Here is a 26,244-nt window from a genome sequence, read left to right on the forward strand (position 1 = left end):
GTACAGAATCGGTAATAACAGTGACATAATTAGCATGAATAAATGTGTAACAAAATCCAAAACACAAAAGGATGAGAGAGTCCTGCCCCTGTAAGCTTACAATCTAACGGAATGGGGGAAGATGTCCTGGCACCTTAGAGTTTGCCCTCCATGAACCTACAAATCCCCACTCAACTGCACCACAAGTGTGCTGGCTGTCCCTGCTGTCACTTCTGCCTTACTTCCCTTGCCTGTCATAGGTAGCTACAGGTGTCCCTTAGTATTAGGTAACCAGAGGTACCCTCAATATTAAATAGCTAGAGGTGTCTTCTAGTATTAGGTAGCTAGAGGAACCTCAGTATTAAGTAGCTAGAGGTGACCCTGACTGAAGGGAGATCTCGTTAGTGGAATGCCGAGAGCAGGGTGAGTAACCTCTCATTTATACTCTCATCAGGACTCTGCATAGGGAAGGAGGGAGGTAGGTGCTAGAGGAGGGGTGTGAGCCACCTTTCCATTATCAGGTGCCTGTAGGCATGTGCCTACAATGCCTTATGGTAAATCGACCCTGAGCAGAAGTCAGGGCCGATTCTAGTCCAATGGGGCCCCAGGGCAAAAGTAACTTGGGGGACCTCCTGGCCACTACCTGACCGCTTCCATTACTGCACTGCCATAGGTACTTCCCCCCAATAAAGATAGTTATATGCAGAGCCGGGACAAGGTCCTCCAGCACCCAAGGCTGAGACACCAAAGTGCGCCCCTCCATCCCTCCCACCCCAGCCATCACACACTGATTGCTATTAGACTAAGAGGCGCCACAGGGCCCACAACCTCCCCAACACCTTAATCTCTAGTTATCTGTCTTGCAGTCACTGCTGTGTATCCCCTTTTCTTATTTATTTCTGCTTCAAACACAACTAGGAATGACAGCTGAATGAATTCTGCGCCCCCTCCTACACTGCGCCCTGAGGCTGGAGCCTCTCTAGCCTATGCCTCGGCCCGGCCCTGGTTATATGTGCCCCCCAGGGTTAAGTAGCCTCCAATAGAGATAGCCAGATTTGTCCCCAAAGATTAGGTAGCCCCCAGTATAGATAGTCTGATGTGTCCACCAGGATTAGGTAGCCCCCAGTATATATAACCAGATGTCCCCCCCCAGGATTAGATAGCCTCCCTCCATATAGCCAGATGTGCTCCCAAGGATTATGTAACCCCCCCCCCAGTATATATATTCAGATGTGCCCCCAAGGATTAGGTAATGACCCCTGTACAGATAGCTAGATGAGCCCCCAAAGATTAGGTAGCTTCCCCCAGTACTAATAGCCAGATGTGCTCTCCCTGGATTAGGTACCCCCCACCACTAATAGCCAGATGTGCCCTCCCAGGATTAGGTAGCTCCCGCAAGTATAATGTGCCAGCTGTACACCCGGTATTAGGTAGTCTACCCCAAGTATAGATAGCCAGATGTCCCTCCCCCCCCCCCCCGTTTTAAGTAGTCCCCCCATGTGCAGAGTGATGAGAGAAGAAGCAACAGTACAACTCACCTGTCAGCACCGTTAGTTGTCTTCTCCTCGTTGCACAGTTCCGTATCTCCTCTCTGTATCCTCCAGTGGTGCAGTAATGATAGTTGCCACTAGGTGGCATCAGAGAGGAGACACAGAACTGTGCAATTGGAAGAAGACCTGTAGAAGTTCCCAGTGGTGCTGACAGGTGGGTTTTACTATCGCTTCCGATAGCATCGCTATGCATATGTGCAAGCGGGAGGGTGTGTTGGAGCTGCTTCTGGGGGAGGCCATTTCTCCTTCCCCTGCCTAAATGCTGCTTATCCAACCAATGGTACCTGGAAGCCAGTCCAGATGAATGAAATGTTTAAATGGTGAAGAAGGGGCAGGCTTGGAGGACCCTCCCGGGCTATGGGGCCCTAGGGCAATTGCCTACTTTGCCTTAATTGTAGCCCCGGCCCTGGCAGAAGTTATTAAGCCATAAATCAGTCCAGGGAGGTCAGTCACCAACCATTAGGCGATCACCATACCATGGTGCCAGCATCGGAGAAAAGAAATAGGTTAAAATGTATTATTTAGTTTAGTCTAAGGGGAATCTATCCATCCATTGCATACTCTGTCAAACGTAGGCACAACTTTGATGCGCCACTTTTCATACAAAGGGCACCGTATTCACGCATTTGATCCCCTTTGTACATGTAGGGACAGTTGCAATGATCTTGTGTTTAGTTAGTAGTTTGTGCGCCAAATGTAGTACTTCCAGTCCATGGCAAACTGTTTTACGTATTTACCAGTAAAAAGATCAGGAAGGATATTAAAGTGTACCTGAGATTAACTAATAGAAAAAATGTATACATACCTGGGGCTTTCTCCAGCCCCCTTCAGGCTGATCTGTCCCTTGCCATCTTCCCAGGCTGCCTGGATCCTCTGCTGGGGGGCCAGTAATTCCACCAGTCCATGCAGGCGCAGTCGGCCATGCGCACTTCCACATCGCGCTCCAGTAGCAGGGAGCATTCTGTTCCTATGCAGTAGTACTGTGCAGGGGCAGGACTCTCCAGGCGACGGCAGCACGATAGGGCGTGCAGTACACCCCGACTGTCGGAAATGCTATGCGGCCTAGCGGAGGATCCAGACATCCCAGGAAGGCAGCGAGGGACCAATCAGCCTGAGGGAGGCTGGAGGAAGCCCCAGGTATGTATACATTTTTTCTTTTAGTTAATGTTAGGTTCCCTTTAAGTAAGCATATACTTGGGTCACAAACTAATGGACAACCCTGGGGCATAGCAATAGCCCCTGTGACCAATGTCCAGGACGAGGCCTGGGAGTGGTAGTTGGGAGGGCGGTCATGTACATAGTGCACAGAGACAGTGGAGTGTCAGGATCAGTTAAGGCACAGAAGGCAATTGCCTCAGGGCCCCCGACAGCTGCCTGTACCCTGCACCACCCGAAAGCCAGGTGGTCACCCCCGGACTGCTTCCGGGGCCCAGGGCAATATGAGGCTGGCTGCCCAGTATTGCAGCACTGTGTATGGGATGCAGAGGCCACACGTATCTGCACTACAGCCCCCACAAACCCTTGCATTGCCTACTGCTCATACCTGGCGAAAGCTCATTGGCTAGAAGCTATCACCTGGAATGCGCAGAAGCGTTGCATAGGATTGTGGGGGCTGTAGTGTGGACATGAATGGCCTCGCATTCCCTACGCAGCACTGCAAGTGGATCAGAACTGCCGCAATCAGCATGAATGTGTTGTGGCTAGATCAGTGTCTCCAAGGGCTAACTTTGGTAGTGGGGGACCCCAGGTTACCTTTGCCTTGGGGTCCCCGTGTGGCTTAAACCGGCCCTGTGGAGTGTTATACATTACCTGCTCTGGCAGCTATACAGGTCCCCTTGACTTCCGTTGGCATGCAGCCAGCCAATCATCACAAAGAAGAGAGTGTAGGAGCACCAATGAATGTAACAGCGTGCCCTGACCCCCTACCCCAGTGCCTCCAGGGGTACACGTCTCAAATGGCAAAGGATGGGTCGACACCACCAAAAGTAGGTTTATAGCTCTTTTATTGTGGAAAGCAAGGCTGCAATGACATACCGATGGCTATAGATGGGGTGCCCAGTCAATGGAGAGGAGACAGAGAGAAAGCCCTCTTCAAAAAAGAGGCATTCTGGATACGTAAATTAGATCTGCACTTGCTGCCTTCCCTTATTCCCTCCTACCTAAATCCCCTTCCATACCTAGCTGTCATGTACACCCCACAATATACCCCTACTATATTAATTGCCATGGCTTGCAGTTAGAGGCTGCACTTGGTCCTGGGTACTAAGATATAAAAATGGGATTTAAAGTGAACCTGAAGTGAAACTAAACTTATGAGATCATTAATTGTATGTGTACTACCAATGATAACTTTAGTAACACAATTATTTATTTATTGTATTTATAAAGCGCCAACAAATCACGAAGCACTGGACATTAGTTAAGGTTACAGACAATATTTAGGGGTGACATACAGCAATAAGACAATACAGGAATACATGCAAACCAGATCACGCAGCACAGTATGAGTACAAGGTAATGCTTTGTCAGTCACTGGATGGGAGCATGTATATTAGGCAAGTCGAGTTCACTCAAGAGTTCACTTAGAACCATGGCATGGGTGTACGGTAAGGATGTGTGTGAACAGGTAGGAGACACAAGGAGCAGGACCCTGCCGAAGGCTTAAAATCTAGAGGAAGGGGTAGGGACACGAAAGGTAGGGGACAAGAGTCCAACTGCGGGTTTATAGCACCAGTGGGGGGGGGGGGTAGGCCAGAGTGAAAAGGTGTGTTCTAAGGGCCTTCTTGAAGATGTTGAAGGAGGGAAAAACCCCAATGGAGGAAGGTAGGGAGTTCCAACATGTTAGAGCAGCTCTTGAGAAGTCCTGGAGGCATGCATGGGACTGGGTGGGGCAGGGGGCAGTCAGACGAAGCTCATTGAAGGAGCGGAGTGAGAGGATAGTTGTGTATCTCTGAGTAAGATCGGAAATGTAGGTTGGGCAGGTTTTGTGAACAGATTTTTAGGCCAGGCACAGTACCTTGAATCTGATTCCGGACTGGATAGGAAGCCAGTAGAGGCATTCACAGAGGGAAGCTGCTGTGATGGAGTGATGGGAGGAGTGGATAAATCTGGCTGCTGCATTCATGACGGAGTTTGGTGGTGACAGAGGACAGGAAAGTGTGGATCTTTGCAGATATTACGGAGGTGGAAGTTGCAGGAATTTTTGTGAGGTTTTAGATGTGGGGGGTGAAGAAGAGAGAGTGAGGAGTCCAGGGTGACACCCAGACAGCGGGCTTGAGAGGTAGGGTGACTGGTAGTGTGGTTAACAGTGACATGCATATCTGGGAGGGTCAGGGATGGCCAGGGTGGGAAGAACAAAAGTTCAGTTTTGTCCAGGTTTAGTTTCAGGAACCTAGCAGACATCAAGGAGGAGATGGCTGATAGGCAGGAGGAGACCTTGTCCATGGTAGTGATGGATAGGTCAGGGTGTGGAGGTAGATCAGGGTTTCATCTGCATACAGATGATAGTTAAAACCCATGGAGGTGATAATCTAGCAAATGGAGGATGTGTATAGGGAGAACAGTAGGAGGCCAAAGACTGAGCCTTGGGGGACTTCCACCGAAGGAGGTCATGAAGGAGCGGTTGGAGAAGTAGGATGAGAGCCAGGCTGAGGCCATGAATGCCCATGAACTGAAGGGACTGGAGGATTAGGGAATGGTCCACAATGTCAAAAGCTACTAAAAGGTCAAGGAGGAGGAGAATGGAGTATTTGCCTTCAGCTTTAGCTAAGGCAAGGTCATTGGCCACTTTGGTGAGAGCTGTTTTGGTTGAGTGGCAGGCCGAAATTCAGATTGCAATGGGTCTAGTTGGGAGTTGGTATTAAGGTACTGGGTCAGGCGTTTGTGAACCAGATGCTCAAGAAGTTTTGAGGCAAAGGGGAGGAGGGAGATAGAGTGGTACCTTTAGGGTAACGAGGGAGGGCTTCTTGATCAGAAGTAATACAGTAGCCTGCTTGAAGTCTGAGGGGAAGGTGTCTGTGGATATGGAGAGGTTTAACAGAGCAGTGAGGACTGGGGCAAATCCAGGAAGTGAGGATGGAGTAAGTCAGAAGGGACGGTGTCAAGGGGGGAGATAGTGGCATGGGAAATCTGCAGTAGGTTGTTGATTTCCTCAATGGTAGTAGGAGTGAAGGAGGTGAGTGGAAGATTGGGTGGAGGAGGAGCTAGATGGGAGGGGGTGGGTACTATGTTTTAGGTTTGTCTTTGCTCACCACATGATCAGTGTTGGTGACAGAGGTTGGAACAATAAACCCTATGGTGATGCAAGTGTTTTTTGGTTTTGGTGCTAAATATGGAAAACAGAGTTTTGGATAGAGCAAGGGTGGGTTATCTCTCTGTCTGGGGGATTGGCAGTGTTTGGCACTCGGTTGTCAGATAGGACAATGACTTTGATAAAAGAGCACCTTCACAGATTTAGAAACACCTGGAGTAATGATGATGTCCCGGTTGACACTTGATAATGTTGGCTCTACGGTGGATGGGTGGTGGTGGTGGTGGTGGGTGGTGGGGGGGGGGGTCAGGAGACATTTCAAAATGTAATTCAGGTTTATTTTAAAATTAGCATTTCTAAACAACACATCAAATTTTCATTTTTACAACCTCCAAGTACAAAGTCCCCCTCCCAAACACTACTGTGGTCAGAAGGACTGTCCATGTCTATTTGGTGCATGTCCTAGACTTTTTACAGTTATGAGTCAAGAGCTGTGTGTTTTTTCTCGTGTTTTCGAAGGCTCCCACTATCCCGGAAACATTTTCCACACTCCCGACACTCATATGGTTTTTCTCCAGTGTGGATCCGATGATGTCTATCCAGACTGCTCTTATCTTTAAAGGTTTTGCCACACTCCAGACAAGGAATAGATCTCTCACCTATGTGCCTCATCCTGTGCTTGATAAGATTAGAGTTTATAGAAAATCTCTTCCCACATTCAGAGCAGACAAAACGTTTGTCCCCAGTGTGGTTTTTCTGGTGTATGATGAGGTTTCCTTTATCTTTGTAGGCCTTCCCACATTCAGAGCATACAAACGGTTTCTCACCAGTGTGAACCCTCTGATGATACTCAAGTTCCTTGTTCCGCTTAAAACCTTTCCCACACTCTGAACACTCAAAAGGCTTCTCTTCTGTGTGAATTATTTTGTGCTTTTCTAAACTGCCATTGTCAGAAAAAGACTTGCCACATGTGGGGCAAGGGTATGGCTTTAATCCAGTGTGGATTCTCTGGTGAACGACCAGATGTGCTTTTATTTGAAAACATTTCCCACACTCTGAACAACTGAAAGGTTTCTCTCCAGTGTGGACTCTCATATGGTTTATTAAATTTGATTTATGTAAACAACACATTCCACATTCGGGACATTGAAACGGTATCTGGGCCTTATTTTTGTGCCTGGATGCTTGAGTATGAGTAGTAGAGAGGTGATGATGTAGCTTTCTCTTACTACGAAACTTCTTCCCACACTCTGAGCAGGCCAAGTGTTTGTTACCTGTGTGAATGAGCATATGCCTTCTCATTGTGTGTTTTGCAGCAAAACATTTCCCACATTCTACACATGGAAACGGTTTGTCTCCTGCATGATTTCTCTCATGTACTCGAAGACCAAACATAGATAACCACTTCCCACATTCACGGCACTGAAATTGTTTATCTCCTGTGTGACTTCTCTCATGCTTTAAAAGAGCAGACTTATAGGAAAACCTTTTCCCACATTCACGACACTCAAGTGATTTCTTTCCCTTGTGACTTCTCACATGTACATAAAGGCCAGATGTAGTGGAAAACACCTTCCCACACTCGGGGCACTCAAACTTTTTCTCTGCTGTGTGAGTTGTCTCATGTTTAAGGAGCTCAGACTTCAAGAGAAACTTTTCGCCACACTCACGACACTCAAACAGTTTTTCTCCTGTGTGAGTTCTCTCGTGTACATGAAGACCAGCCTTTGTGGAAAACTCCTTCTTACATTCACTACACACTTGAATTGTCTCTATCATATGATCTTTTTCATGTTGATCAAGGTGACTTTTAAGGCGGAAACCTTCTCCACATTTGGAACACTTAAAGTGTGTGTCATTGCTATGGATTGTCTGGTGCCTGGTGAACTGACCCTTTGAAGAGAAACATTTCCCACATTCAGGGCACTCATGCGGCTTCTCTCCGGTATGGACAATGTGGTGGCGATCTAGTTGGCCTCTGGTGGGGAAGCTTTTTGTGCACTCTGAACATGAAAATTGTTTGACTTCCATGTGGGACAGTTTATGTATACGGAGCAAGTTATTTGCAGCATAACTTTTCCCACACTCTGTACACTGGAAAGGCCTTTCTCCTGTATGATACCTCTGGTGGGTCATAAGCTCTGATTTATGATGAAACCCCTTCCCACACTCATCACAGTGTAGAGGCTTCACCCCAGTGTGGATACGCTGATGTCTCTGAAGATGTTGTTTTTGAGTGAAACGTTTCCCACACTCTGGACATTCATAGGGCCGCTCTCCTGTATGTAGCCTCTTGTGAATCGCTAGATAGGATTTATATGTGAAGTGTTTTCCACACTCATCACAGGAGAACTCCGACTTTCCTTTGGATGTTGTCTTTTGCTCTTGCTCCTCTGTGTCAGAGTGGGAGTCCAGCTCATCATTAGAGGGGTTGTACTCTGACTCATTGCTGCTGTCACCCTGTTCATCTGATGTTACTAATCTGTCATCTGCCACGTTCTGCTCTTTGACTGGTTCCTGGTCACCATGGATGGAATGTGGCATGATGCCTGTTTTCTTGGAAGTTCTCTTGGAACGTGTAACAACCGCTGTAACAGAAGAAAAAACAAATCATTTATCACATACAACACAACTCTCTATAAGATCTGCTTTTTCTTTTTGTTTCCTCGCTACTTTTATTGTAGTGTGTGCAGCTGTTGGGCATTTTAGAGTACAACCACCAAACCCAACTTTTCAAATTAATTTGATGCACCAAAGTAAAACTTTGAAAATCTCAATAACAATTGTTCAAATGAAGCCAGCAGTGAAAGTCTGTGAAAAGACAAGTATTTTCCCACTCCTTTTGGGTACAGCTTGTCCTAGTGAACTAGTAGTTCGCCCTACTATTTAAAGGACAACTGAAGGGATAGTGATATGGAGGCTATTTATTTCCTTTTATGCAGTACCAGTTTCCTGGCTATCCTGCTGATCCTCTGCCTAATACTTTTAGCTATAGACCCCGAACATGCATGCAGAAGATCATTTGTATCTTATATTATTGTCAAATCTGTCACTGCTTGTTTTTAGTGTTATTCAGACACTATTGCAGCCAAAGAGATTAGCAGGCCTGCCAGGCAACTTTTATAGATTGAAAGGAAATAATTATGGCAGCTTCCATATTCGTCTCACGTCAGTTGTCCTTTAAATATTTCCTTGGGATCTAGCTGAACTTTCCCTTGGGTCTAGTGACCCCCTTTTTATTATTGTATGAGAGCCATACCTTCACAGTCTATTCTATTGAGCTGAACTCCCCATCAGATAGAAATCTTTGCAAGATGCTGCACACAAAGATGCTGTACACATTCAAAAGATCAGTATCTGAAAAAGATCTGTTCCTGCAAAAGATCCGTTCCTGCAAAATGCATTCATAGTCTATGCTATCTGCAGATCCTCATACACACCTTGTTTAACAGACATTCATCTGCAGATCAGACAATCATCTGCAGATCTGAAGATCCATCCTGGTGGATCTGATCTGCAGATGAATGTCTGTTAAACAAGGTGTGTATGAGGATCTGCAGATATCATAGATATGAATGCATTTTGCAGGAACGGATCTTTTGCAGGAACAGATCTTATGCAGATACTGATGTTTTAAATGTGTACAGCATCTTTGTGTGCAGCATCTTGCAAAGATTTCTATCTGATGGGGAGTTCAGCTCAATAGAATAGACTGTGAAGATATGGCTCTCATACTACATGTAAGGGGGTAAAATTGGTCTGTGATCTTTCATTTTCCAAAGACTATGGTCTGATGTGTGTATGCACCCTTACTGATCTGTGGGGCTGAGCGGATGAGGTAGCCTCAAAAACCGCAGCTCCCTGCCGCTCCAGTGGGCTGCAATGACCCACTTTCACTTGCGTGACCTCTGGGTCACAGCGCTGCACTGAGAGACTGTGTCTCTCATAGTGTGCAGGGAGGTGGGGAAGCGGCAGGAGGCGCGGCCAGGGAGAGAGAGCTGCCCGATGGCAGCTCAGGAAAACCTGAAGAAACGCCCCTGGTGGGTGTTTTAAACAGGGAATTTCTCTCCCCTGTGTTTAATTTCAAATTAGCGACAAGACTCGGGGGGCTATAGCGCCATGGTGGGGGGGCAGAGAATGATGGTTGGGGGACACAGAGCCATGTCATTAGGCAGAGGACATGGCTCTGTGTCCCATCTGCCCCCCGAAAAACAAACATAAATAGTTACCTAAGGGTCTTAACTTTTTTAATATGCATGTCAAGAGGGTACATTACTATTATTTCTTAAATTATAAGCTTGTTAATAGTGATGGACGCAAAACTGAAAAAATGCACTTTATTTCCAAATAAAATATTGGCGCCATACATTGTGATAGGGACATAATTTAAATGGTGTAATAACTGGGACAAATGGGCAAATTACAATACGTGGGTTTTAATTTTTGTAGCATGTATTATTTTAAAGCTATAATGGCCGAAAACTGCAAAATAATTCTTAGCAAAATGTTCCACCCAAAGAAAGCCTAATTTGTGGTGGAAAAAAACAAGATATAGATCAGTTCATTGTGATAAGTAGTGATAAAGTTATTGGCGAATGAATGGGAGGTGAAAATTGCTCGGATGCATAAGGTTAAAAAACGACTGAAGGCTGAAGTAGTTAAAGTGAAATGAAACACCATATTTACTGGAAAAAATGAAAATAAATCCAATAAGAAATTATTTATTTAGCTGAGTTAGCCTGTTGATTTTAGTGCTCACTGTCCGATTTAAGAGAAATGTGATATGAAAAAAAAAAAAAGAAAATATTTTTGCTGGTTTCCATCTTTATTGTTTCTCTGTGATGCCAAAAGTTCTGCCCTTTTCTTTTTTTTTCTTTTTTTTAACCAAGCTTAGTGTTAAGGTGGCCATACATCTAGCAATTTGGGTGTACGATCAACTGTTCGTTTTGATCATTTTATAGAATCTAGAGAGAATCAAGATACAATCAAATGTGTTCCAGTATGCCCAATCGATGAAAAGTGCTGATATCATGTCAAATCAACCAGCTGAGTCGGCCGAGCAGGATGAAAGATATGGGTCGATTGCACAGGAATCGGCTACTGTACACATGTTATTTGATTGACTCTGAATCGATTTTTGTATTCAGAGCACTCAACATGGAGACTCAACATCGTTCAGATCAATTAGTGAAGGTGAATTGCATAGGATATTGCCTGTAGTGTGTGGGCCACTAGTCTAGATCGCCTTTTGATCAATTAATAAAGTTGATCGCTTTGTTGAAATGCAGACATCTAACCAACAAACGCTGATTCTAGTGACACCTTTATTGTCTAACTGTACATGGTTTATTGCAAGTTTTCGAAAAGTTAAAGGACCACTGTCACAAAAATCTTAAAATATGAAATATGTGTAAACTTATACAAATAAGAAATATGTTTCTTCCAGAGTTAAATGAGCCATAAATTACTTCTCTCCTATGTTGCTGTCACTTACAGTATGTAGTAGAAATCTGACAGAACCGACAGGTTTTGGACTAGCCCATCTCCTCATGGGGGGTTCTCAGTGGTTTCTTTATTTTTAAAAGCACTTAGTGAATGGCAGTTGCTCTTTCCAACTGTCAAAAAAGTGTGTGGTGAGCAGGCAGGCTGGCCAGCATCTTTATATACTGTAAATCTTTTTGAGGAAGTGTCTTTATAAAGAATAACGGCCATGCTGAGAATCCCCTGGAGAGATGAACTAGCCCAAAACCTGTCGGTAATGTCAGATTTGTACCACTTACTGTAAGTGACATCAGCCTAGGAGAAAAGTAATTTATGGCTGATTTTACTCTGGAAGAAACATACTTATGTGTTTACATATATTTTAAATTTTAAGATTTTCACGACAGTGGTCCTTTAACTACTTAAGGACCTTAATTATTGAAATCTACGCCCTGTTTTGATGGCTACCTGGCTGCCAGGGCGTAGATTTCAATCCACCGACAACATGCGTTCTTGCCACTCCCGGCGATCTCGCCGCTGCCTCCCCACCGCAGCTCACCTGCTCTTCCATCTTTATAACGGCAGAGCCCTGTGAGCAGATCAAGAGCCGATTTCATTGGCTCCTGGCCCTGTCTATCAATGTAAGCAGCTCCCATTGGCTTACATTGATAGGCAGGGTCAGGAGCCAATGAAAGCGGCTCCTGACCGGCTCACAGGAACTCTGCCATCATAGAGACGGCAGAGTGGGTGGCCCAGGTCCCCGACATGCGGCGGTGACGGCGATTGCAGCGGGTACGTGTGGTGATTTGTCGGTATTCGACGCTATTCTGCCGTTTCTTGTACCAGCGGTCTCTGGTCCTTAGGGGGGCAGAGAACGCTGGTACTTAAGTGGTTAAGTTTCTTCACTTAACAGTTTGAAAACTTGCAATAAAGCATGTACAGTTAGTCATTAAAGGTAACACTGGAATCAATATTTGTTGATTAGATGTCTGCATTTCTGCTCCTCGACTAACACCGGACCACACTTCAATTGCTTTGCTTTGTTGATAGAATCAGAATTGCTAGATGTACTGTCACTCCCACGATAACTGTTACTGTCACTCCCACAATAAACATAACCTAGATAACAGGCTTACGTCATAGTGTAAAATCGTCAGGGAGAAATTACTATCTGGTCATAAGTGTCCTTATCTTATCTGACATGGGAAGTTTCTGTTATTTGCATTTTGAGAAAAGTTTGTTAGTGTTGCTACTAAAAAAAGACTTCCCACAATCCTGTTGGCACTGTACAGTATGGTACAGTTCACCAAAGGGCACACAGGCCAGGTAAGAAACAATACAATTTAGGGGACATGCACAAACCTATTTTGAAAAAAAGGGGTTTAAATACATATTTGAGGCACTAACTATTATTAGGCAATTATTAGTTACTAGCCGACCCGCGGCGTAGCATACGCCGCATAAGGGGGTAGAGGGCAGGAAGGGGGTATTGGGCACAGCGGCGGGTCGGACCCCCCCTCAACTGGGAGCCTCATGTGTGCTCCCCCTCCAGCTTAAGCTCAGCAGGAACCACCCCCCCTCAACTGGGAGCCTCATGTGTGCTCCCCCTCCAGCTTAAGCTCAGCAGGAACCACCCCCCCCCTCCCTCACTCACCTGGGTCCCCCTCCTGCTTAAGGAGGCAGCGTAAGAGGCAGCGGGCGGGGATGCCTCACCTCTTCCGTGTTCCAGCGTGTGTTCCACTGTTGTCACTTCCTGCAATGCCACCCACTGTATTGGTGTAATTTGCCTTTTTAAAAAAGAAGGAAATTTGCAATAATTCGGCTATAAGTGAACATTAGTGGTTACCCACAATACACTACTACTAAATATGTCAATTATTCTTTTTCACCCTTAGTAACCCAAGCAAGCATCCAGATCCACTGGTGTGTAGCAAGCCTATAGCTTTAAATTTTACACAGTCATATCAAACCCACATGTGACAGCCTGTTTCAGACTTTTGGTCCTCATCTGTACATGGCAAGGATTGATATGGCTGTATGAGATAGGCCTTGGACCAGTACAACAGAGTAACCAAGCAGCTCAGGGCGACCCAAACCACTCGGAATGTATAGGGGGATAAAACGGACCAAAAAGACCTTCTACTAAAAAAAATCAAAGCTTGGTGTAATTTGCCTTCTAAAAACAGAAGCAAATCTGCAATAATTCAGCTATAAGTGAACATTTGTGGTTACCCACAATGCACCGCTACTAAATATGCAAATTATTCCTTTTCACCCTTGGTAAGTCAAGCAAGCCTATGGGCCTGATTCACAAAACGGTGCAAACTGTTTAGCACGGGTGTGCTAAAGTTAGCACGTGAAGTGCCGTTCGTGAACTTTTGCACGCGCAAAGTGCCGCGATTTGCGCAATAGCGGTCTTTTGCGTGCGCAATTTGCGCGAATCGCAGCAGTTTGCACGCGTAAAACTCCGCAATCATGCGACTCACGGCAAATTGCACACACAAAAGACCGCAATCGCACGAATTGCAGCACTTCACGTGCTAACTGTTTAGCACTCCCATGCTAAACAGTTTGCACTGCTTTGTGAATCAGGCCCTATAGCTTTACATTTTACACAGTCATATCTAACTCACATGTGACAGCCTATTTCAGCCTTTCAGTCCTCATCTGTACTTGGCAGGGATTGATATGGCTGTATGTGATAGGGCTTGGACCAGTACAACAGAGTAACCAAGCAGCTCAGGGTGACCCAAACTACTAAGAATGTATATAGGAGGATAAAAGAGACCAAAAAGCCCTCCTACTAAAAAAAGCAAAGCTTGGTGTAATTTTCCTTCTTAAAACAGAAGCAAATCTGCAATAATTCAACTATAAGTGAACATTTGTGGTTACCCACAATGCACCGCTACTAAATATGCAAATTATTCCTTTTCACCCTTGGTAAGTCAAGCAAGCCTATGGGCCTGATTCACAAAGCGGTGCAAACTGTTAAAGGATACCACAACTGACATGTGGCATAATGAGATAGACATGGGTATGTACAGTGCCTAGCACACAAATAACTGTGCTGTGTTCCTTTTTTTCTTTCTCTGCCTGAAAGAGGTAAATATCAGGTATGTAAGTGGCTGACTCAATCCTGACTCAGACAGGAAGTGACTACAGTGTGACCTTCACTGATAAGAAATTCCAACTATAAAACACTTTCCTAGAAGAAAATGGCTTCTGAGAGCAAGAAAGAGATAAAAAAGGGGGAAATTCTTATCAGTGAGGGTCACACTGTAGTCACTTCCTGTGTGAGTCAGGACTGAGTCAGCCACTTACATACCTGATATTTACCTCTTTCAGGCAGAGAAAGAAAAAAAGGAACACAGCATAGTTATTTGGGTGCTAGGCACTGTACATACCCATGTCTATCTCATTATGCCACATGTCAGTTGTGGTATCCTTTAAGCACGGGTGTGCTAAACAGTTAGCACGTGAAGTGCCGTTCGCAGACTTTTGCGCGCGCAAAGTGCCGTGATTGAGGTCTTTTGCGCACGCAAAAGTCCACGATCGCACAAATCGCAGCAAATTGTGCACGCAAAAGACCGCAATAGCGCGAATCACGGCACTTTGCGCGCACAAAAGTCCACGAACGGCACTTTACAAGCTAACTGTTTAGCATGCCCGTGCTAAACAGTTTGCATTGCTTTGTGAATCAAGCCCTATAGCTTTAAACTTTACATTGGCATATCAAACCCACATGTAGCAGTCTATTTCAGACTTTTGGTTCTCATCAGCACATAGCAAGGATTGATATGGCTGTATGTGATAGGGCTTGGACCAGTACAACAGAGTAACCAAGCAGCTCAGGGTGACCCAAACCACTCGGAATGTATATAGGAGGATAAAAGAGACCAAAAAGCCCTCCTACTAAAAAAAGCAAAGCTTGGTGTAATTTTCCTTCTTAAAACAGAAGCAAATCTGCAATAATTCAGCTATAAGTGAACATTTGTGGTTACCCACTGCTACTGAATATGCAAATTATCCCTCTTTGCCCTTGGTTTGATATGACACTACTTCTTCTTCTTGCTTGGACCAGCCCCTTCTTCTTGCTTGGACCGGCCCTGGGGGCAGGGCGCTACTTCTTCTTCTTGTTTGAAGGTTGAGGCACTTACTCTATTATATATATAGATTGGGATGTTGCAGCCCCCTTTAACCACTTCCCTACTGAGGCTTTTTTCTCCTTCTGGACCAGAGCAATTTTCCCCTTTCAGCGCTCCTTCCATTCATTCACCAATAACTTTATAGCTACTTGTCACAATGAAGTGATCAATAACTTGCTTTTTTCGTCACCAATTAGGATGCATTTTATTCTACATGCATTTTAATATGAATAATAAGAAAAAAAATGAAAAAATTAGTTGATTCTCAGTTTTCGGCCATTATAGTTTTAATAAATGTTCTACTAACTAGAGATGTAGCGAACGGTTCCCGAACCGTTCGCCGGCGAATCGCTCTGCTACTCTGGGCCTCTTACTACTTCCGGGTCGCAATGACCCGGAGTAGTACGCCTGCGCTGCCCGGCGGAGCTCGTCCTAGATCGCGCTCCTGTTGCCGGGCACTCTCTGCGCATGAGCGTGACGTCACTCATGACGTCACGCACATGCGCAGAAAGTGCCCGGCAACGGGAGCACGATCTAGGACGCGCTCCGCCGGGCAGCACAGGCGTACTACTCTGGGTCATTGCGACCCGGAAGTAGTAAGAGGCCCAGAAAGGTTCGCCAGGCGAACGGTTCGGGCCATCACTACTACTAACCCACACATTTTATTTGCCCATTTGTCCCGGTCATGACATACATATTAAAAAAAAGTTCAGCCCCTAGGGTAACTGTTTTTGTATTTTTTTTTTTATTGTTATTTTGAAAAAAATATTTGTGTAATTGTTTTATTAAAAAAATGTATGTAGGTGTAATTTTACTATTTGGCCACAGGATGTCCCATCACTTTTTTTCTTCCTGTGCACACTATTAGTACACAAACAGGAAGTAACGTGGACGCATGGCCGGATTTATGGGCAGGCCAAGTAGGCTGGGGCCTAGGGCGGGGCTTGAGCTAGGGCGGCCTGCAGCTGACAGCCAATCCTCAGTGCGTCCTCTCCTCAGTACCGCAGCTGGTCCGTCTGCCCACCTGCCTGCATGATCAGAGTGATTTACTTGCCCTCCTTCACAGCTCCCCGCACTGGATGCAGAAAGCTGCAGGTCATCAACAGCGAGGCTCACAGTGATAAGAGAGAGCGGTGCCCTGTAACGAGCGGCAGCTGTATACATGAAGTAATCACTTACTGCCTCTCTCATCATCACTGTGAGCCACCACGCTGCTAAGGATCTGCAAGCTTCTGTGTAAGCAGTGAAGTAAGTGAGGGGAACATTGTAATGGAGATGCAAGCAGGGCTATCACTGACATTGTACAGAAGTGTCAGTGGTCAGGAAGCACTGCACTATGATAACAGAAGCTCTGTGCACACGCAGGGGTCATTAGAAAACGGATCAAAGTAAAGAGGTCAGCACTTCTAAGTAAACAAGCTTTCCTGATTTATTGCCTATTTTCAGTCACTCCACTGTGACGGTTATAAAGTCTGTTTTCCTGATCCAGCCTTTTACTTTCCTTCAGATCACACTTTCCCTCTCTTGTCCTCTCCCATGTATTCTCTATTTCTGTCTTTTTCCCCATCACCTCATCCCCATCTTGTTCTCTCTTTTTCCTATTCCATCTTGTGCTGTCTCTCCCTTGCTTTACTTTCCTTCCCATCTCTATTCTTTTCCCCTCTCTCTTTTGACTTTCAACTGTCCACACAGGAACTCACAATCTAATCCCTACCATAGTCTGTTTATCGTATTATCATTATGCTTTTTTGTAGTAGCACTGACGTCTTCTGCAGCACTTTACAGAGTACATAGATGTGTCACTGACTGTCCTGAGAGGAGCTCACAGTTTAATCCCTACCATAATCATAGTCTATTGTCCTGCCATACTATTATGTATTTATATAGCAGTGACATCTCCGGAAGCACTTTACAGAGCACATAGTCATGTCACTGACTGTCCTCAGAGGAGCTCACAGTTTAATCCCTACCATAATCATAATCTATTGTCCTGCCATACTATTATGTATTTATATAGCAGTGACATCTCCTGCAGCACTTTACAGAGTACATAGAGATGTCACTGACTGTCTTCAGAGGAGCTCGCAATATAATCCTACCATAGTCTAACGTCCTACCATATTATTATTATTATTATTATTATGTATTTAAATAGCACCGACATGTTCTGCAGCACTTTACGGAGTACATAATCATGTAATTGTTCTCAGAGGAGCTCACAATCTAATACATACCATAATCATAGTCTAATGTCCTACCATATTAATATGTATTTATATATTGCTGACATCTTCTGAAGCACTATAGAATGTTGTAACGATTGTGGAACTTTCTCCGTGATCAGCGCACAACGTGTGCGCTGACACGGCGGAAATCCTCCACAAGCGTATATTTGCAGGCACCCAGCAAAAGGTGCTACGCACCTGTAGAGGGAAATTCCTGTCGGCAGATGGCGCTGGGGAGTGCAGAGGAACCAATCCTCTGTACCTCCACAAGTGCCAGACAGGAATTGTACGAAGCACAGAACGCAATCGCAAGAGAGGCGGTTGCGAATGAGATTGAGCAAAGGGACAGGTTGTATGTGTGTGCGCCAATCCAGTCGCCACCCCGCGACCGCGCACACACAACAGCAGAAATGAAATAGGAACGCGATCACGAGAGGTGCGATCGCCAGACGTGACACAAGGCAGATCAGAATAGAATATGAGGGTAGCAAAGGCACAGCAAATAATACAATAAGGAGATACGGAAAATAACAAACGCTAGCTAACCGCGAACACCGCACTCATTCGCAACAGTGCACGCGGTTATACGCGGTCTCCACGTGATAAGCACAATAGAGACAAGCACGCCTAACTAACCATCGACAGACAAACATGAAACAGAGGACGCGAGCGCTTGCTTAACGGTTACCTCACCGAGCCTCCAGCAAACGTAGCAGACAAGACAGACACGAAAACAAGGACAAGCGAGAGATAGGATCCACAGCACTGGCGAAAAGTGGCTAGCGCGATCCAGGTACAGAGTAGCAGAACAGAAGGATCCCCAGGGCTAGCGAAAAGTAGCTAGCGCGATCCCAGAAGACAGAACAGAAGGATCCCCAGCGCTAGCGAAAAGTAGCTAGCGCGATCCCAGGAGACAGAACAGAAGAGATAGCTGGTAGCAACCGCTGCACCAGCTATACTCCAAGAACAGAGATCAGAACCATTTCCTGTCGACCACCTTTGGGACAGGACAATGGCAACAGGCAAGACAAGACAGAACAGGCAATACAGATAATACAACCTGACTGGGCTAGAAGGGGAGCCTAAAGCAAGGACAAGCGAGAGATAGGATCCACAGCACTAGCGAAAAGTGGCTAGCGCGATCCAGGTGACAGAACAGAAGAGATAGCTGGTAGCAACCGCTGCACCAGCTATACGCCAAGAACAGAGATCAGAACCATTTCCTGTCGACCACCTTTGGGACAGGACAATGGCAACAGGCAAGACAAGACAGAACAGGCAATACAGATAATACAACCTGACTGGGCTAGAAGGGGAGCCTAAAGCAACCCCCAGGAATTAACTATACTAGATAGCAATGGCTGACACTCCAGCAGTGTCCATCAGGAACAGACCATGGAAAGGAAATGACCAGCAAAGCCTTCTGGGAAACATAAAGCTCTTATTGTGCCAGTCATCAAAGAAGGCAGGTAGGGGATTTGCATAACGAATGTATGCAAATTCCCCAGCAAGAGAACAGACCAGAAACTTGCAATGGAAAGACAAGTCTCTGTTCCAGAGACCTGCAGCCCACAGACTAGAGGAATGGACAAACAGCTGTCTGCCTGTGCAGCCAGCTGAGCGGATCATCACAGTACCCCCCCCCCCCCCTCTAGGGATGGATTCCAGACATCCCTCAAAACTGGTATCATCACAAAACTCTAACTGAAGACTCATGAAGGTCGGGACAGCCCGACAAGGCCCAATTCCAGAGTCTGTCCATCCGAAACCGACCTAATCGGAAGCAGAAGCCACCGAAACATGCCCATCAGCACTACAAGTCTCAGCGTAACACCCATCAGGACTGTGGACACCAGAGAAGAAGCCATCGACACCCTCCAGACAATACCCACCACCTTCCAAGGAGCGTCCAAGAATACCAAACCTGCCGCAATACCTGTTCGAAGTGTCCCTTACAATACCAAAGCCATTGCTGATCGTATTCAGGGCACCAAGCAAAACCTTTCCCGGAATCTCCCAGAACGCCTTGAAGCTCCGCAGAGATCCCAAGAAGCCAGAACGCTCAGCAGGCTCACATGGAGAACCACCAAGAACCCCTATAGAACCTATGATCATTCCAGACTCAAAATTAGCAGGACACCCATCAAGATCAGGACTTTCAGGGACCACTTCTGGGCATGCAAGCAGGCAGGCTATATCAGAACATGTCTCCACTGAGGAAGCATCTGAGTACGCTGGTAACCGAGGCACACTTGGGCTTTCTGGGTCACAGAGCACATCGGGGTACACTAGTACAGGAGAAACCTCAGGACATGTCGGGGAACTGCCAACCTCAGAGTCCGACACGACAAGACCAAAACCAGTACCGGGCAGAAAATCATCACGAGTAAAGGTCACAGGTACTGGTCTTTCAAAAGAAGACTCGGACTCAAATTCAGAATTTTCTGTAACTGTAATATCATCATTGACTACACATGAATGAAGCTCCACAAGAGCTGCAAAAGTAGTCAGCAAGGCAGCAATGCCTACTGAAGTGGGAAACACCTCAGAAGGACCTGGGGGGCAGGAGACATCTCCTACAAGTTCTGCACCCTTTGGGAGGAACTCGGAGACCTTCAGATCATCAAACAAGACCTCAGGAACATCTTTTTTCAAGTTGTCTAAGAAGGATTCTGTACTATCCATGTTACAGGGCAAAACTGGAACTTTACTTTGAGAACAGGGCAGATGTCCCAGGGAAGGTTCCACCATAAACTGAGACTGAATTTCATCATCATGAGTGGAACGTACAGGAATATTCACTGGACCACACACTGACTCCCTAACTTTAATCTCGCTGCACCCAGAACTCTGCGTAGAAGTCAAACTAGCTTGCAACTCCAAAACTGCAGAAAGACAGGTAAAAATAGCAGCAATACCTAGACGAGCCTCTAGGGGCAGGGCAGGAGATATTGTACAAGGCAATATTGACTCATCCAGAGTACTGGGTGGAGAGTCAATACTGTCTTCAGAATCAGACTCGCAAATGTCAATGCAAGTGGACATCATGCCTTCATTCATGGTACAGGGCAGGTTCAGAGAAAGCTTCTCTGGACAAGGCAAAGAAGCTTCAGCATCAGATTCGCAAAACCGAAGCGCTGTCTCACTCTTAGATTCGGCTAACAATGTCGAATCCGAGGAGTCAGAACGCAAAATTTGCGGATCCAAGATCGCTTTAGGTTGCGAAACTGACGCTTCCATATCGCAAACCTCCGCGATCTGCGGAGCAGACTGCAAGGCATCTAGGACAGAAACACTGGAGCAACTGTCATCAGGCAACAGGCCTGCACAGGTGCGAACAGAATAAGACATAGATTCATTTGCAAAAGAAGTGGCGACAACAACAGGAGAAACTTTATTAGACACATCAATAATTTTCTTAAGGTTGCATAACTTAGGAATTTTCCCCATAGCAGGCTCACAAACGGACGATCTTAGAGAACCTGAGGGAAAAAATCTGTCTTCATTAGACACAGGACCACACAGACCTTTTGCAGCCATACGTGCGGTGGCGACATCAGACCGCACTGGTTCAACTTCCACACAAGCAACTGCTCTGAACGACTTGCACTCAGACTTCAAACACTCAGTTGCTTTGGGAAAGGGAATACATTCAAAACTCACTTTCTTTAAATCCAGAGGATTGGAACAATCGTCCGCTGACAATGTGTTTTTAGCAGATTGAAGCGCATGTAGTTCATCCAAAATCATTCTCCACACGTCAAACAGCGGAGTCACAAAGTCAGAGATACATTCACCAGTCTTGATTAAAGTGCACGCAGACTCAATGCACGCATACAAAACTGCTTCGTTTTTAGAACGGTAATGATTGCAAATCGATCTCCAATCACATTCCAATTCATAGACCAGGAGCTCGATCTCCCATTTCTCAAACGGGGGCTCCCATGCACACTTAACAAAGGATGAACAATCATAGTGCGCACAGTCTACAGATGGAACTGGAGCAGGAACAGAACGGGAATCTTTTACCTCTTTATTGGGATCAATTAATTGGTGTGTGTGTAATTCATCCAAAATGATCTGCCACACATACATCACCAGATCCACAACTTACTCGTCACATTCATCAGAATCAAACAAAAGGCACATAGAGTCAAGACAATCGTTCAGGACATCCGCGTTTTTTGCGATGTAAAAATCGCAAAAGGCTTTCCAATCCAAATCAAATTCCTCCACCAAGGCCCCGATTTCCCATGAGGCAAATGGCGGTTCGAACAACCCAGTATCTAAATAATCTCCATATGGGTGGGGATCAGGAACGAGTACAGATCTTTTAACTGCTTTAATATAGTGTGCAATCCTACCTATAGCAGGATCCACATAAGCTTTGGATTGGGGCAAAAAACCTGGAAACTGATCAGCAGATGCATTATAAACATCATTATCATACTGTATGGTTTTGCCCATTTCAGACTTGACAGAAATAACCTCTCTATCTGTGGTTGCCATGGGCAACGGATCTTTCCGCTGGGAAGCCTTCCTAGATCTTTTACGTTTAGACTTAGAGGCTTTGGATGGCTGCTTTATGGATGAAAGAGTAGATGGAACAGCTGATTGAGCTGCTGACAACAACTCATTAAGGGGGTATGGTAATTGAGGTAATCTCAGCCAATTGTGAATTAAAAAGGCCAAGAATTCCAGGGGTCTTTGACTCAGGGTGGTATGATCTAACACATCATAATCCCACATTGACATTTCGCCCCCCAACAGAATGTAGACCATTTGGGGGGCCCAGGTAGACACTGGGGTGCATTGGAATTCAGGGTTCGCTAACAGTTTCGTACACTCAGACAAAAATTCGTCTGCTGATTCAGGTTCAAGTTTTTTTAAATCTCTTAAAGGTACAAGAGCCATATTCGACAAAATCGTACAAATCGGAAATTCCATCTACACTGGGGTTTTGGGTTGGGCTGGTCATTCTGTAACGATTGTGGAACTTTCTCCGTGATGAGCGCACAACGCGTGCGCTGACACGGCGGAAATCCTCCACAAACGTATATTTGCAGGCACCCAGCAAAAGGTGCTACGCACCTGTAGAGGGAAATTCCTGTCGGCAGATGGCGCTGGGGAGTGCAGAGGAACCAATCCTCTGTACCTCCACAAGTGCCAGACAGGAATTGTACGAAGCAGAGAACGCAATCACAAGAGAGGCGATTGCGAATGAGATTGAGCAAAGGGACAGGTTGTATGTGTGTGCGCCAATCCAGTCGCCACCCCGCGACCGCGCACACACAACAGCAGAAATGAAATAGGAACGCGATCACGAGAGGTGCGATCGCCAGACGTGACACAAGGCAGATCAGAATAGAATACGAGGGTAGCAAAGGCACAGCAAATAATACAATAAGGAGATACGGAAAATAACAAACGCTAGCTAACCGCGAACACCGCACTCATTCGCAACAGTGCACGCGGTTATGCGCGGTCTCCACATGATAAGCACAATAGAGACAAGCACACCTAACTAACCATCGACAGACAAACATAAAACAGAGGACGCGAGCGCTTGCTTAACGGTTACCTCACCGAGCCTCCAGCAAGCGTAGCAGACAAGACAGACACACGAAAACAAGGACAAGCGAGAGATAGGATCTACAGCACTAGCGAAAAGTGGCTAGCGCAATCCAGGTACAGAGTAGCAGAACAGAAGGATCCCCAGCGCTAGCGAAAAGTAGCTAGCGCGATCCCAGAAGACAGAACAGAAGGATCCCCAGCGCCAGCGAAAAGTAGCTAGCGCGATCCCAGGAGACAGAACAGAAGAGATAGCTGGTAGCAACCGCTGCACCAGCTATACTCCAAGAACAGAGATCAAAACCATTTCCTGTCGACCACCTTTGGGACAGGACAATGGCAACAGGCAAGACAAGACAGAACAGGCAATACAGATAATACAACCTGACTGGGCTAGAAGGGGAGCCTAAAGCAACCCCCAGGAATTAACTATACTAGATAGCAATGGCTGACACTCATGCAGTGTCCATCAGGAACAGACCATGGAAAGGAAATGACCAGCAAAGCCTTCTGGGAAACATAAAGCTCTTATAGTGCCAGTCATCAAAGAAGGCAGGTAGGGGATTTGCATAACGAATGTATGCAAATTCCCCAGCAAGAGAACAGACCAGAAACTTGCAATGGAAAGACAGGTCTCTGTTCCAGAGACTTGCAGCCCACAGACTAGAGGAATGGACAAACAGCTGTCTTCCTGTGCAGCCAGCTGAGCGGATCATCACAAATGTATAGTCATGTCACTGACTGGGGCGGTTGTCGACTGTTGGCCTAGGGCGGTAAAAAGTACAAATCCGGACCTGCGTGGACGTATTTCTTTTTGTTACAATGACCGCGGCTGAAAAGCATCGACCCTCAACTGGGCACCTGATCTGGTCAGTGGTTCACCTTCTTGGCTGGTAAACCAGGAGACAACTATTGATGAAGAAGTCACACACACAAGTTGTATGGTATCAAACAATTGTCTGACGTTTATTGGGAAAGCAGGTATTATACAGCTGTGCCCATAAAACACCTCTTCCACCCGGCTGGACCACCCTATCCTGTTACCGCCTCTTAGATCTGGCTGCTGAGGACTGTAGCTAAGAGGCACAGGCGCACATGTACGAGATCTGAGAGGCAGAGAAGGAGGTAAATGGGATACAAGGGCGAGCCAGATGGGTGAAAGAGGCATGTTTTATGAGCACAGCACAATCTATTCTTCCATACCGCTTTGATAAACAGGGAGAGCTGACCAATCTACTTTAAAGGTGGCCATACACTTGTAGAGTTGCAGCAGATTCGACCATCAGATAGATTTCTGTCACATGCCCGTCAAGTCGAATCTGAAAGGAATCTATCTGATGTGTGCCACACACTAGGAACAGATTTCCAATAGATTTCAGAATTAAATCTATTGAAATCTATCTAAATGCATTATTGGACCATTAGATCCAATGCAGCTCTATGGGTCATCGATCTGCTGCCAGCAGCAGATCGACCTAGATTTCTCATCCTGTCAGATAGATCAAATCGATCGAAATTGGCTGCAAATAGATCGATCGATAGATTTGATAGAATCCATTTCGGTTTGATCGATCAATTCTATAGAATCGATTGATGGCTGAAATCGACTAGTGTATGGGCCCCTTAAGACAGGTAGAGCTGACCAATCCGCTTATGGAGAGGGAGAGTTATCCAATCACCTGTATATTGTTATATACTGGGTACCACATATAGTACAGCACCACTATCTGTTCATACATCGCACAAGTATATGATGATTTTTTTAATTTTTATTTGGTGTGCGTTGGAAGAGGGTTAGTCTTATACGGTGAGTATATTCCAAACTCTATATTTTAACTGGAAAAGTTGGGAGGTCGTCTTATACGCCCAGTCGTCTTATCTGCCAGAATATACGGTATATACTGTATCTCACTAATATTATAAATGCAAAAGTTTCGATGTTTGTTACTCAAACACGCAAAAATGGCTGAACGGATTTGAATGAAATTTGGCACACACATAGTACATTACCTGGAATAACTTATAGGATACTTTTTATGACTATAACCAAAAAGTGGGCGGAGACAAATACAAATTTCACTGGGAAAATTTAAACTGCAGCCATTCTTACACTGTTAATGGCAGGGTTCTCAAACTTTGCACAGTTGGTCACTGGGATTAAAATTCAGAAAAGTGGGTGGAGCCTAAAAAGCCAACAAAATTCACTTATTGATTTTCAAAGGGAATATTTAACTTACTGCCATTCTTGCACTGTTAATGGCACAAGCCCAAACCTGGTACAGTTGGTCATTGGGTGACTGGGGTTCAAATTCAGAAAAGGGTGTGGAGCTACAAACAGCCAATCAGATTTGTTTCATGTTTGTTTAATGAAAATTATTGATGCCAAAGACTGCAAGCTCACAAACTTGGTCATTGAGTTATTGTGTGTTAGGGTTAGAAAAAGTAGGCACAGCCAACATCAGCAAAATACATACCCGGGCAACGCCGGGTCATCAGTGGGCGGAGACAAATACAAATTTCACTGAGAAAATGTAAACTGCAGCCATTTTTACACTGTTAATGGTAGGGTTCTCAAACTTAAAGTGAATGTTTACCGTTTTAAAAAAGAAAAAGTCAGATACTCACCTAAGGAGAGGGAAGGCTCGGTCCTAATGAGCCTTCCCTCTCCTCTCCCGGTGCCCGGTCCCGCGCAGGATCCCCCATGGCAGTATTCGACCAGTTCGGTCAAATACTGCCACTTCCGCATGCCGAAGGGAGCTTTCGGAAGCCTTCGGGAGCACTCGGGCTCCCGATGACGCGGCCTCTCCATACTACGCATGCGCGAGCGCCCTCTATGACGCGCTCGCGCGTACGTAGTATGAAGCGGCCCGTCTTCGGAAGCCCAAGTGCTCCCGAAGACCTCCGAAGTCCCTGCGGCGGCGGACGCGAACGGGGGAGCCAGCGCAGCACCGAGGGCACCGGGAGAGGAGAGGGAAGGCTCATTAGGACCGAGGTGAGTATCTGACTTTTTTTTTTTTAAACGGTACCCATTGGCTTTAAAGCTG

The 26,244-nt window shown here is 45.8% G+C and overlaps 1 protein-coding gene across 1 annotated transcript in view; it reads right to left on the reverse strand.

The window, feature by feature from the left end:
* Positions 1-3,185: 3,185 nt before the first annotated feature.
* LOC137534526 (zinc finger protein 11-like) overlaps positions 3,186-26,244 on the reverse strand; it is a 33,683-nt gene continuing 10,624 nt past the window's right edge. The window contains exon 2 of the mRNA XM_068256064.1: positions 3,186-8,366. Coding sequence (XP_068112165.1) covers positions 6,256-8,366 — 2,111 coding nt within the window. The 3' untranslated portion in view covers positions 3,186-6,255. The remainder of the gene's footprint in view (positions 8,367-26,244) is intronic.

Source organism: Hyperolius riggenbachi, chromosome 10 (assembly GCF_040937935.1).
Source record: "Hyperolius riggenbachi isolate aHypRig1 chromosome 10, aHypRig1.pri, whole genome shotgun sequence".
Taxonomy (NCBI): domain Eukaryota; kingdom Metazoa; phylum Chordata; class Amphibia; order Anura; family Hyperoliidae; genus Hyperolius; species Hyperolius riggenbachi.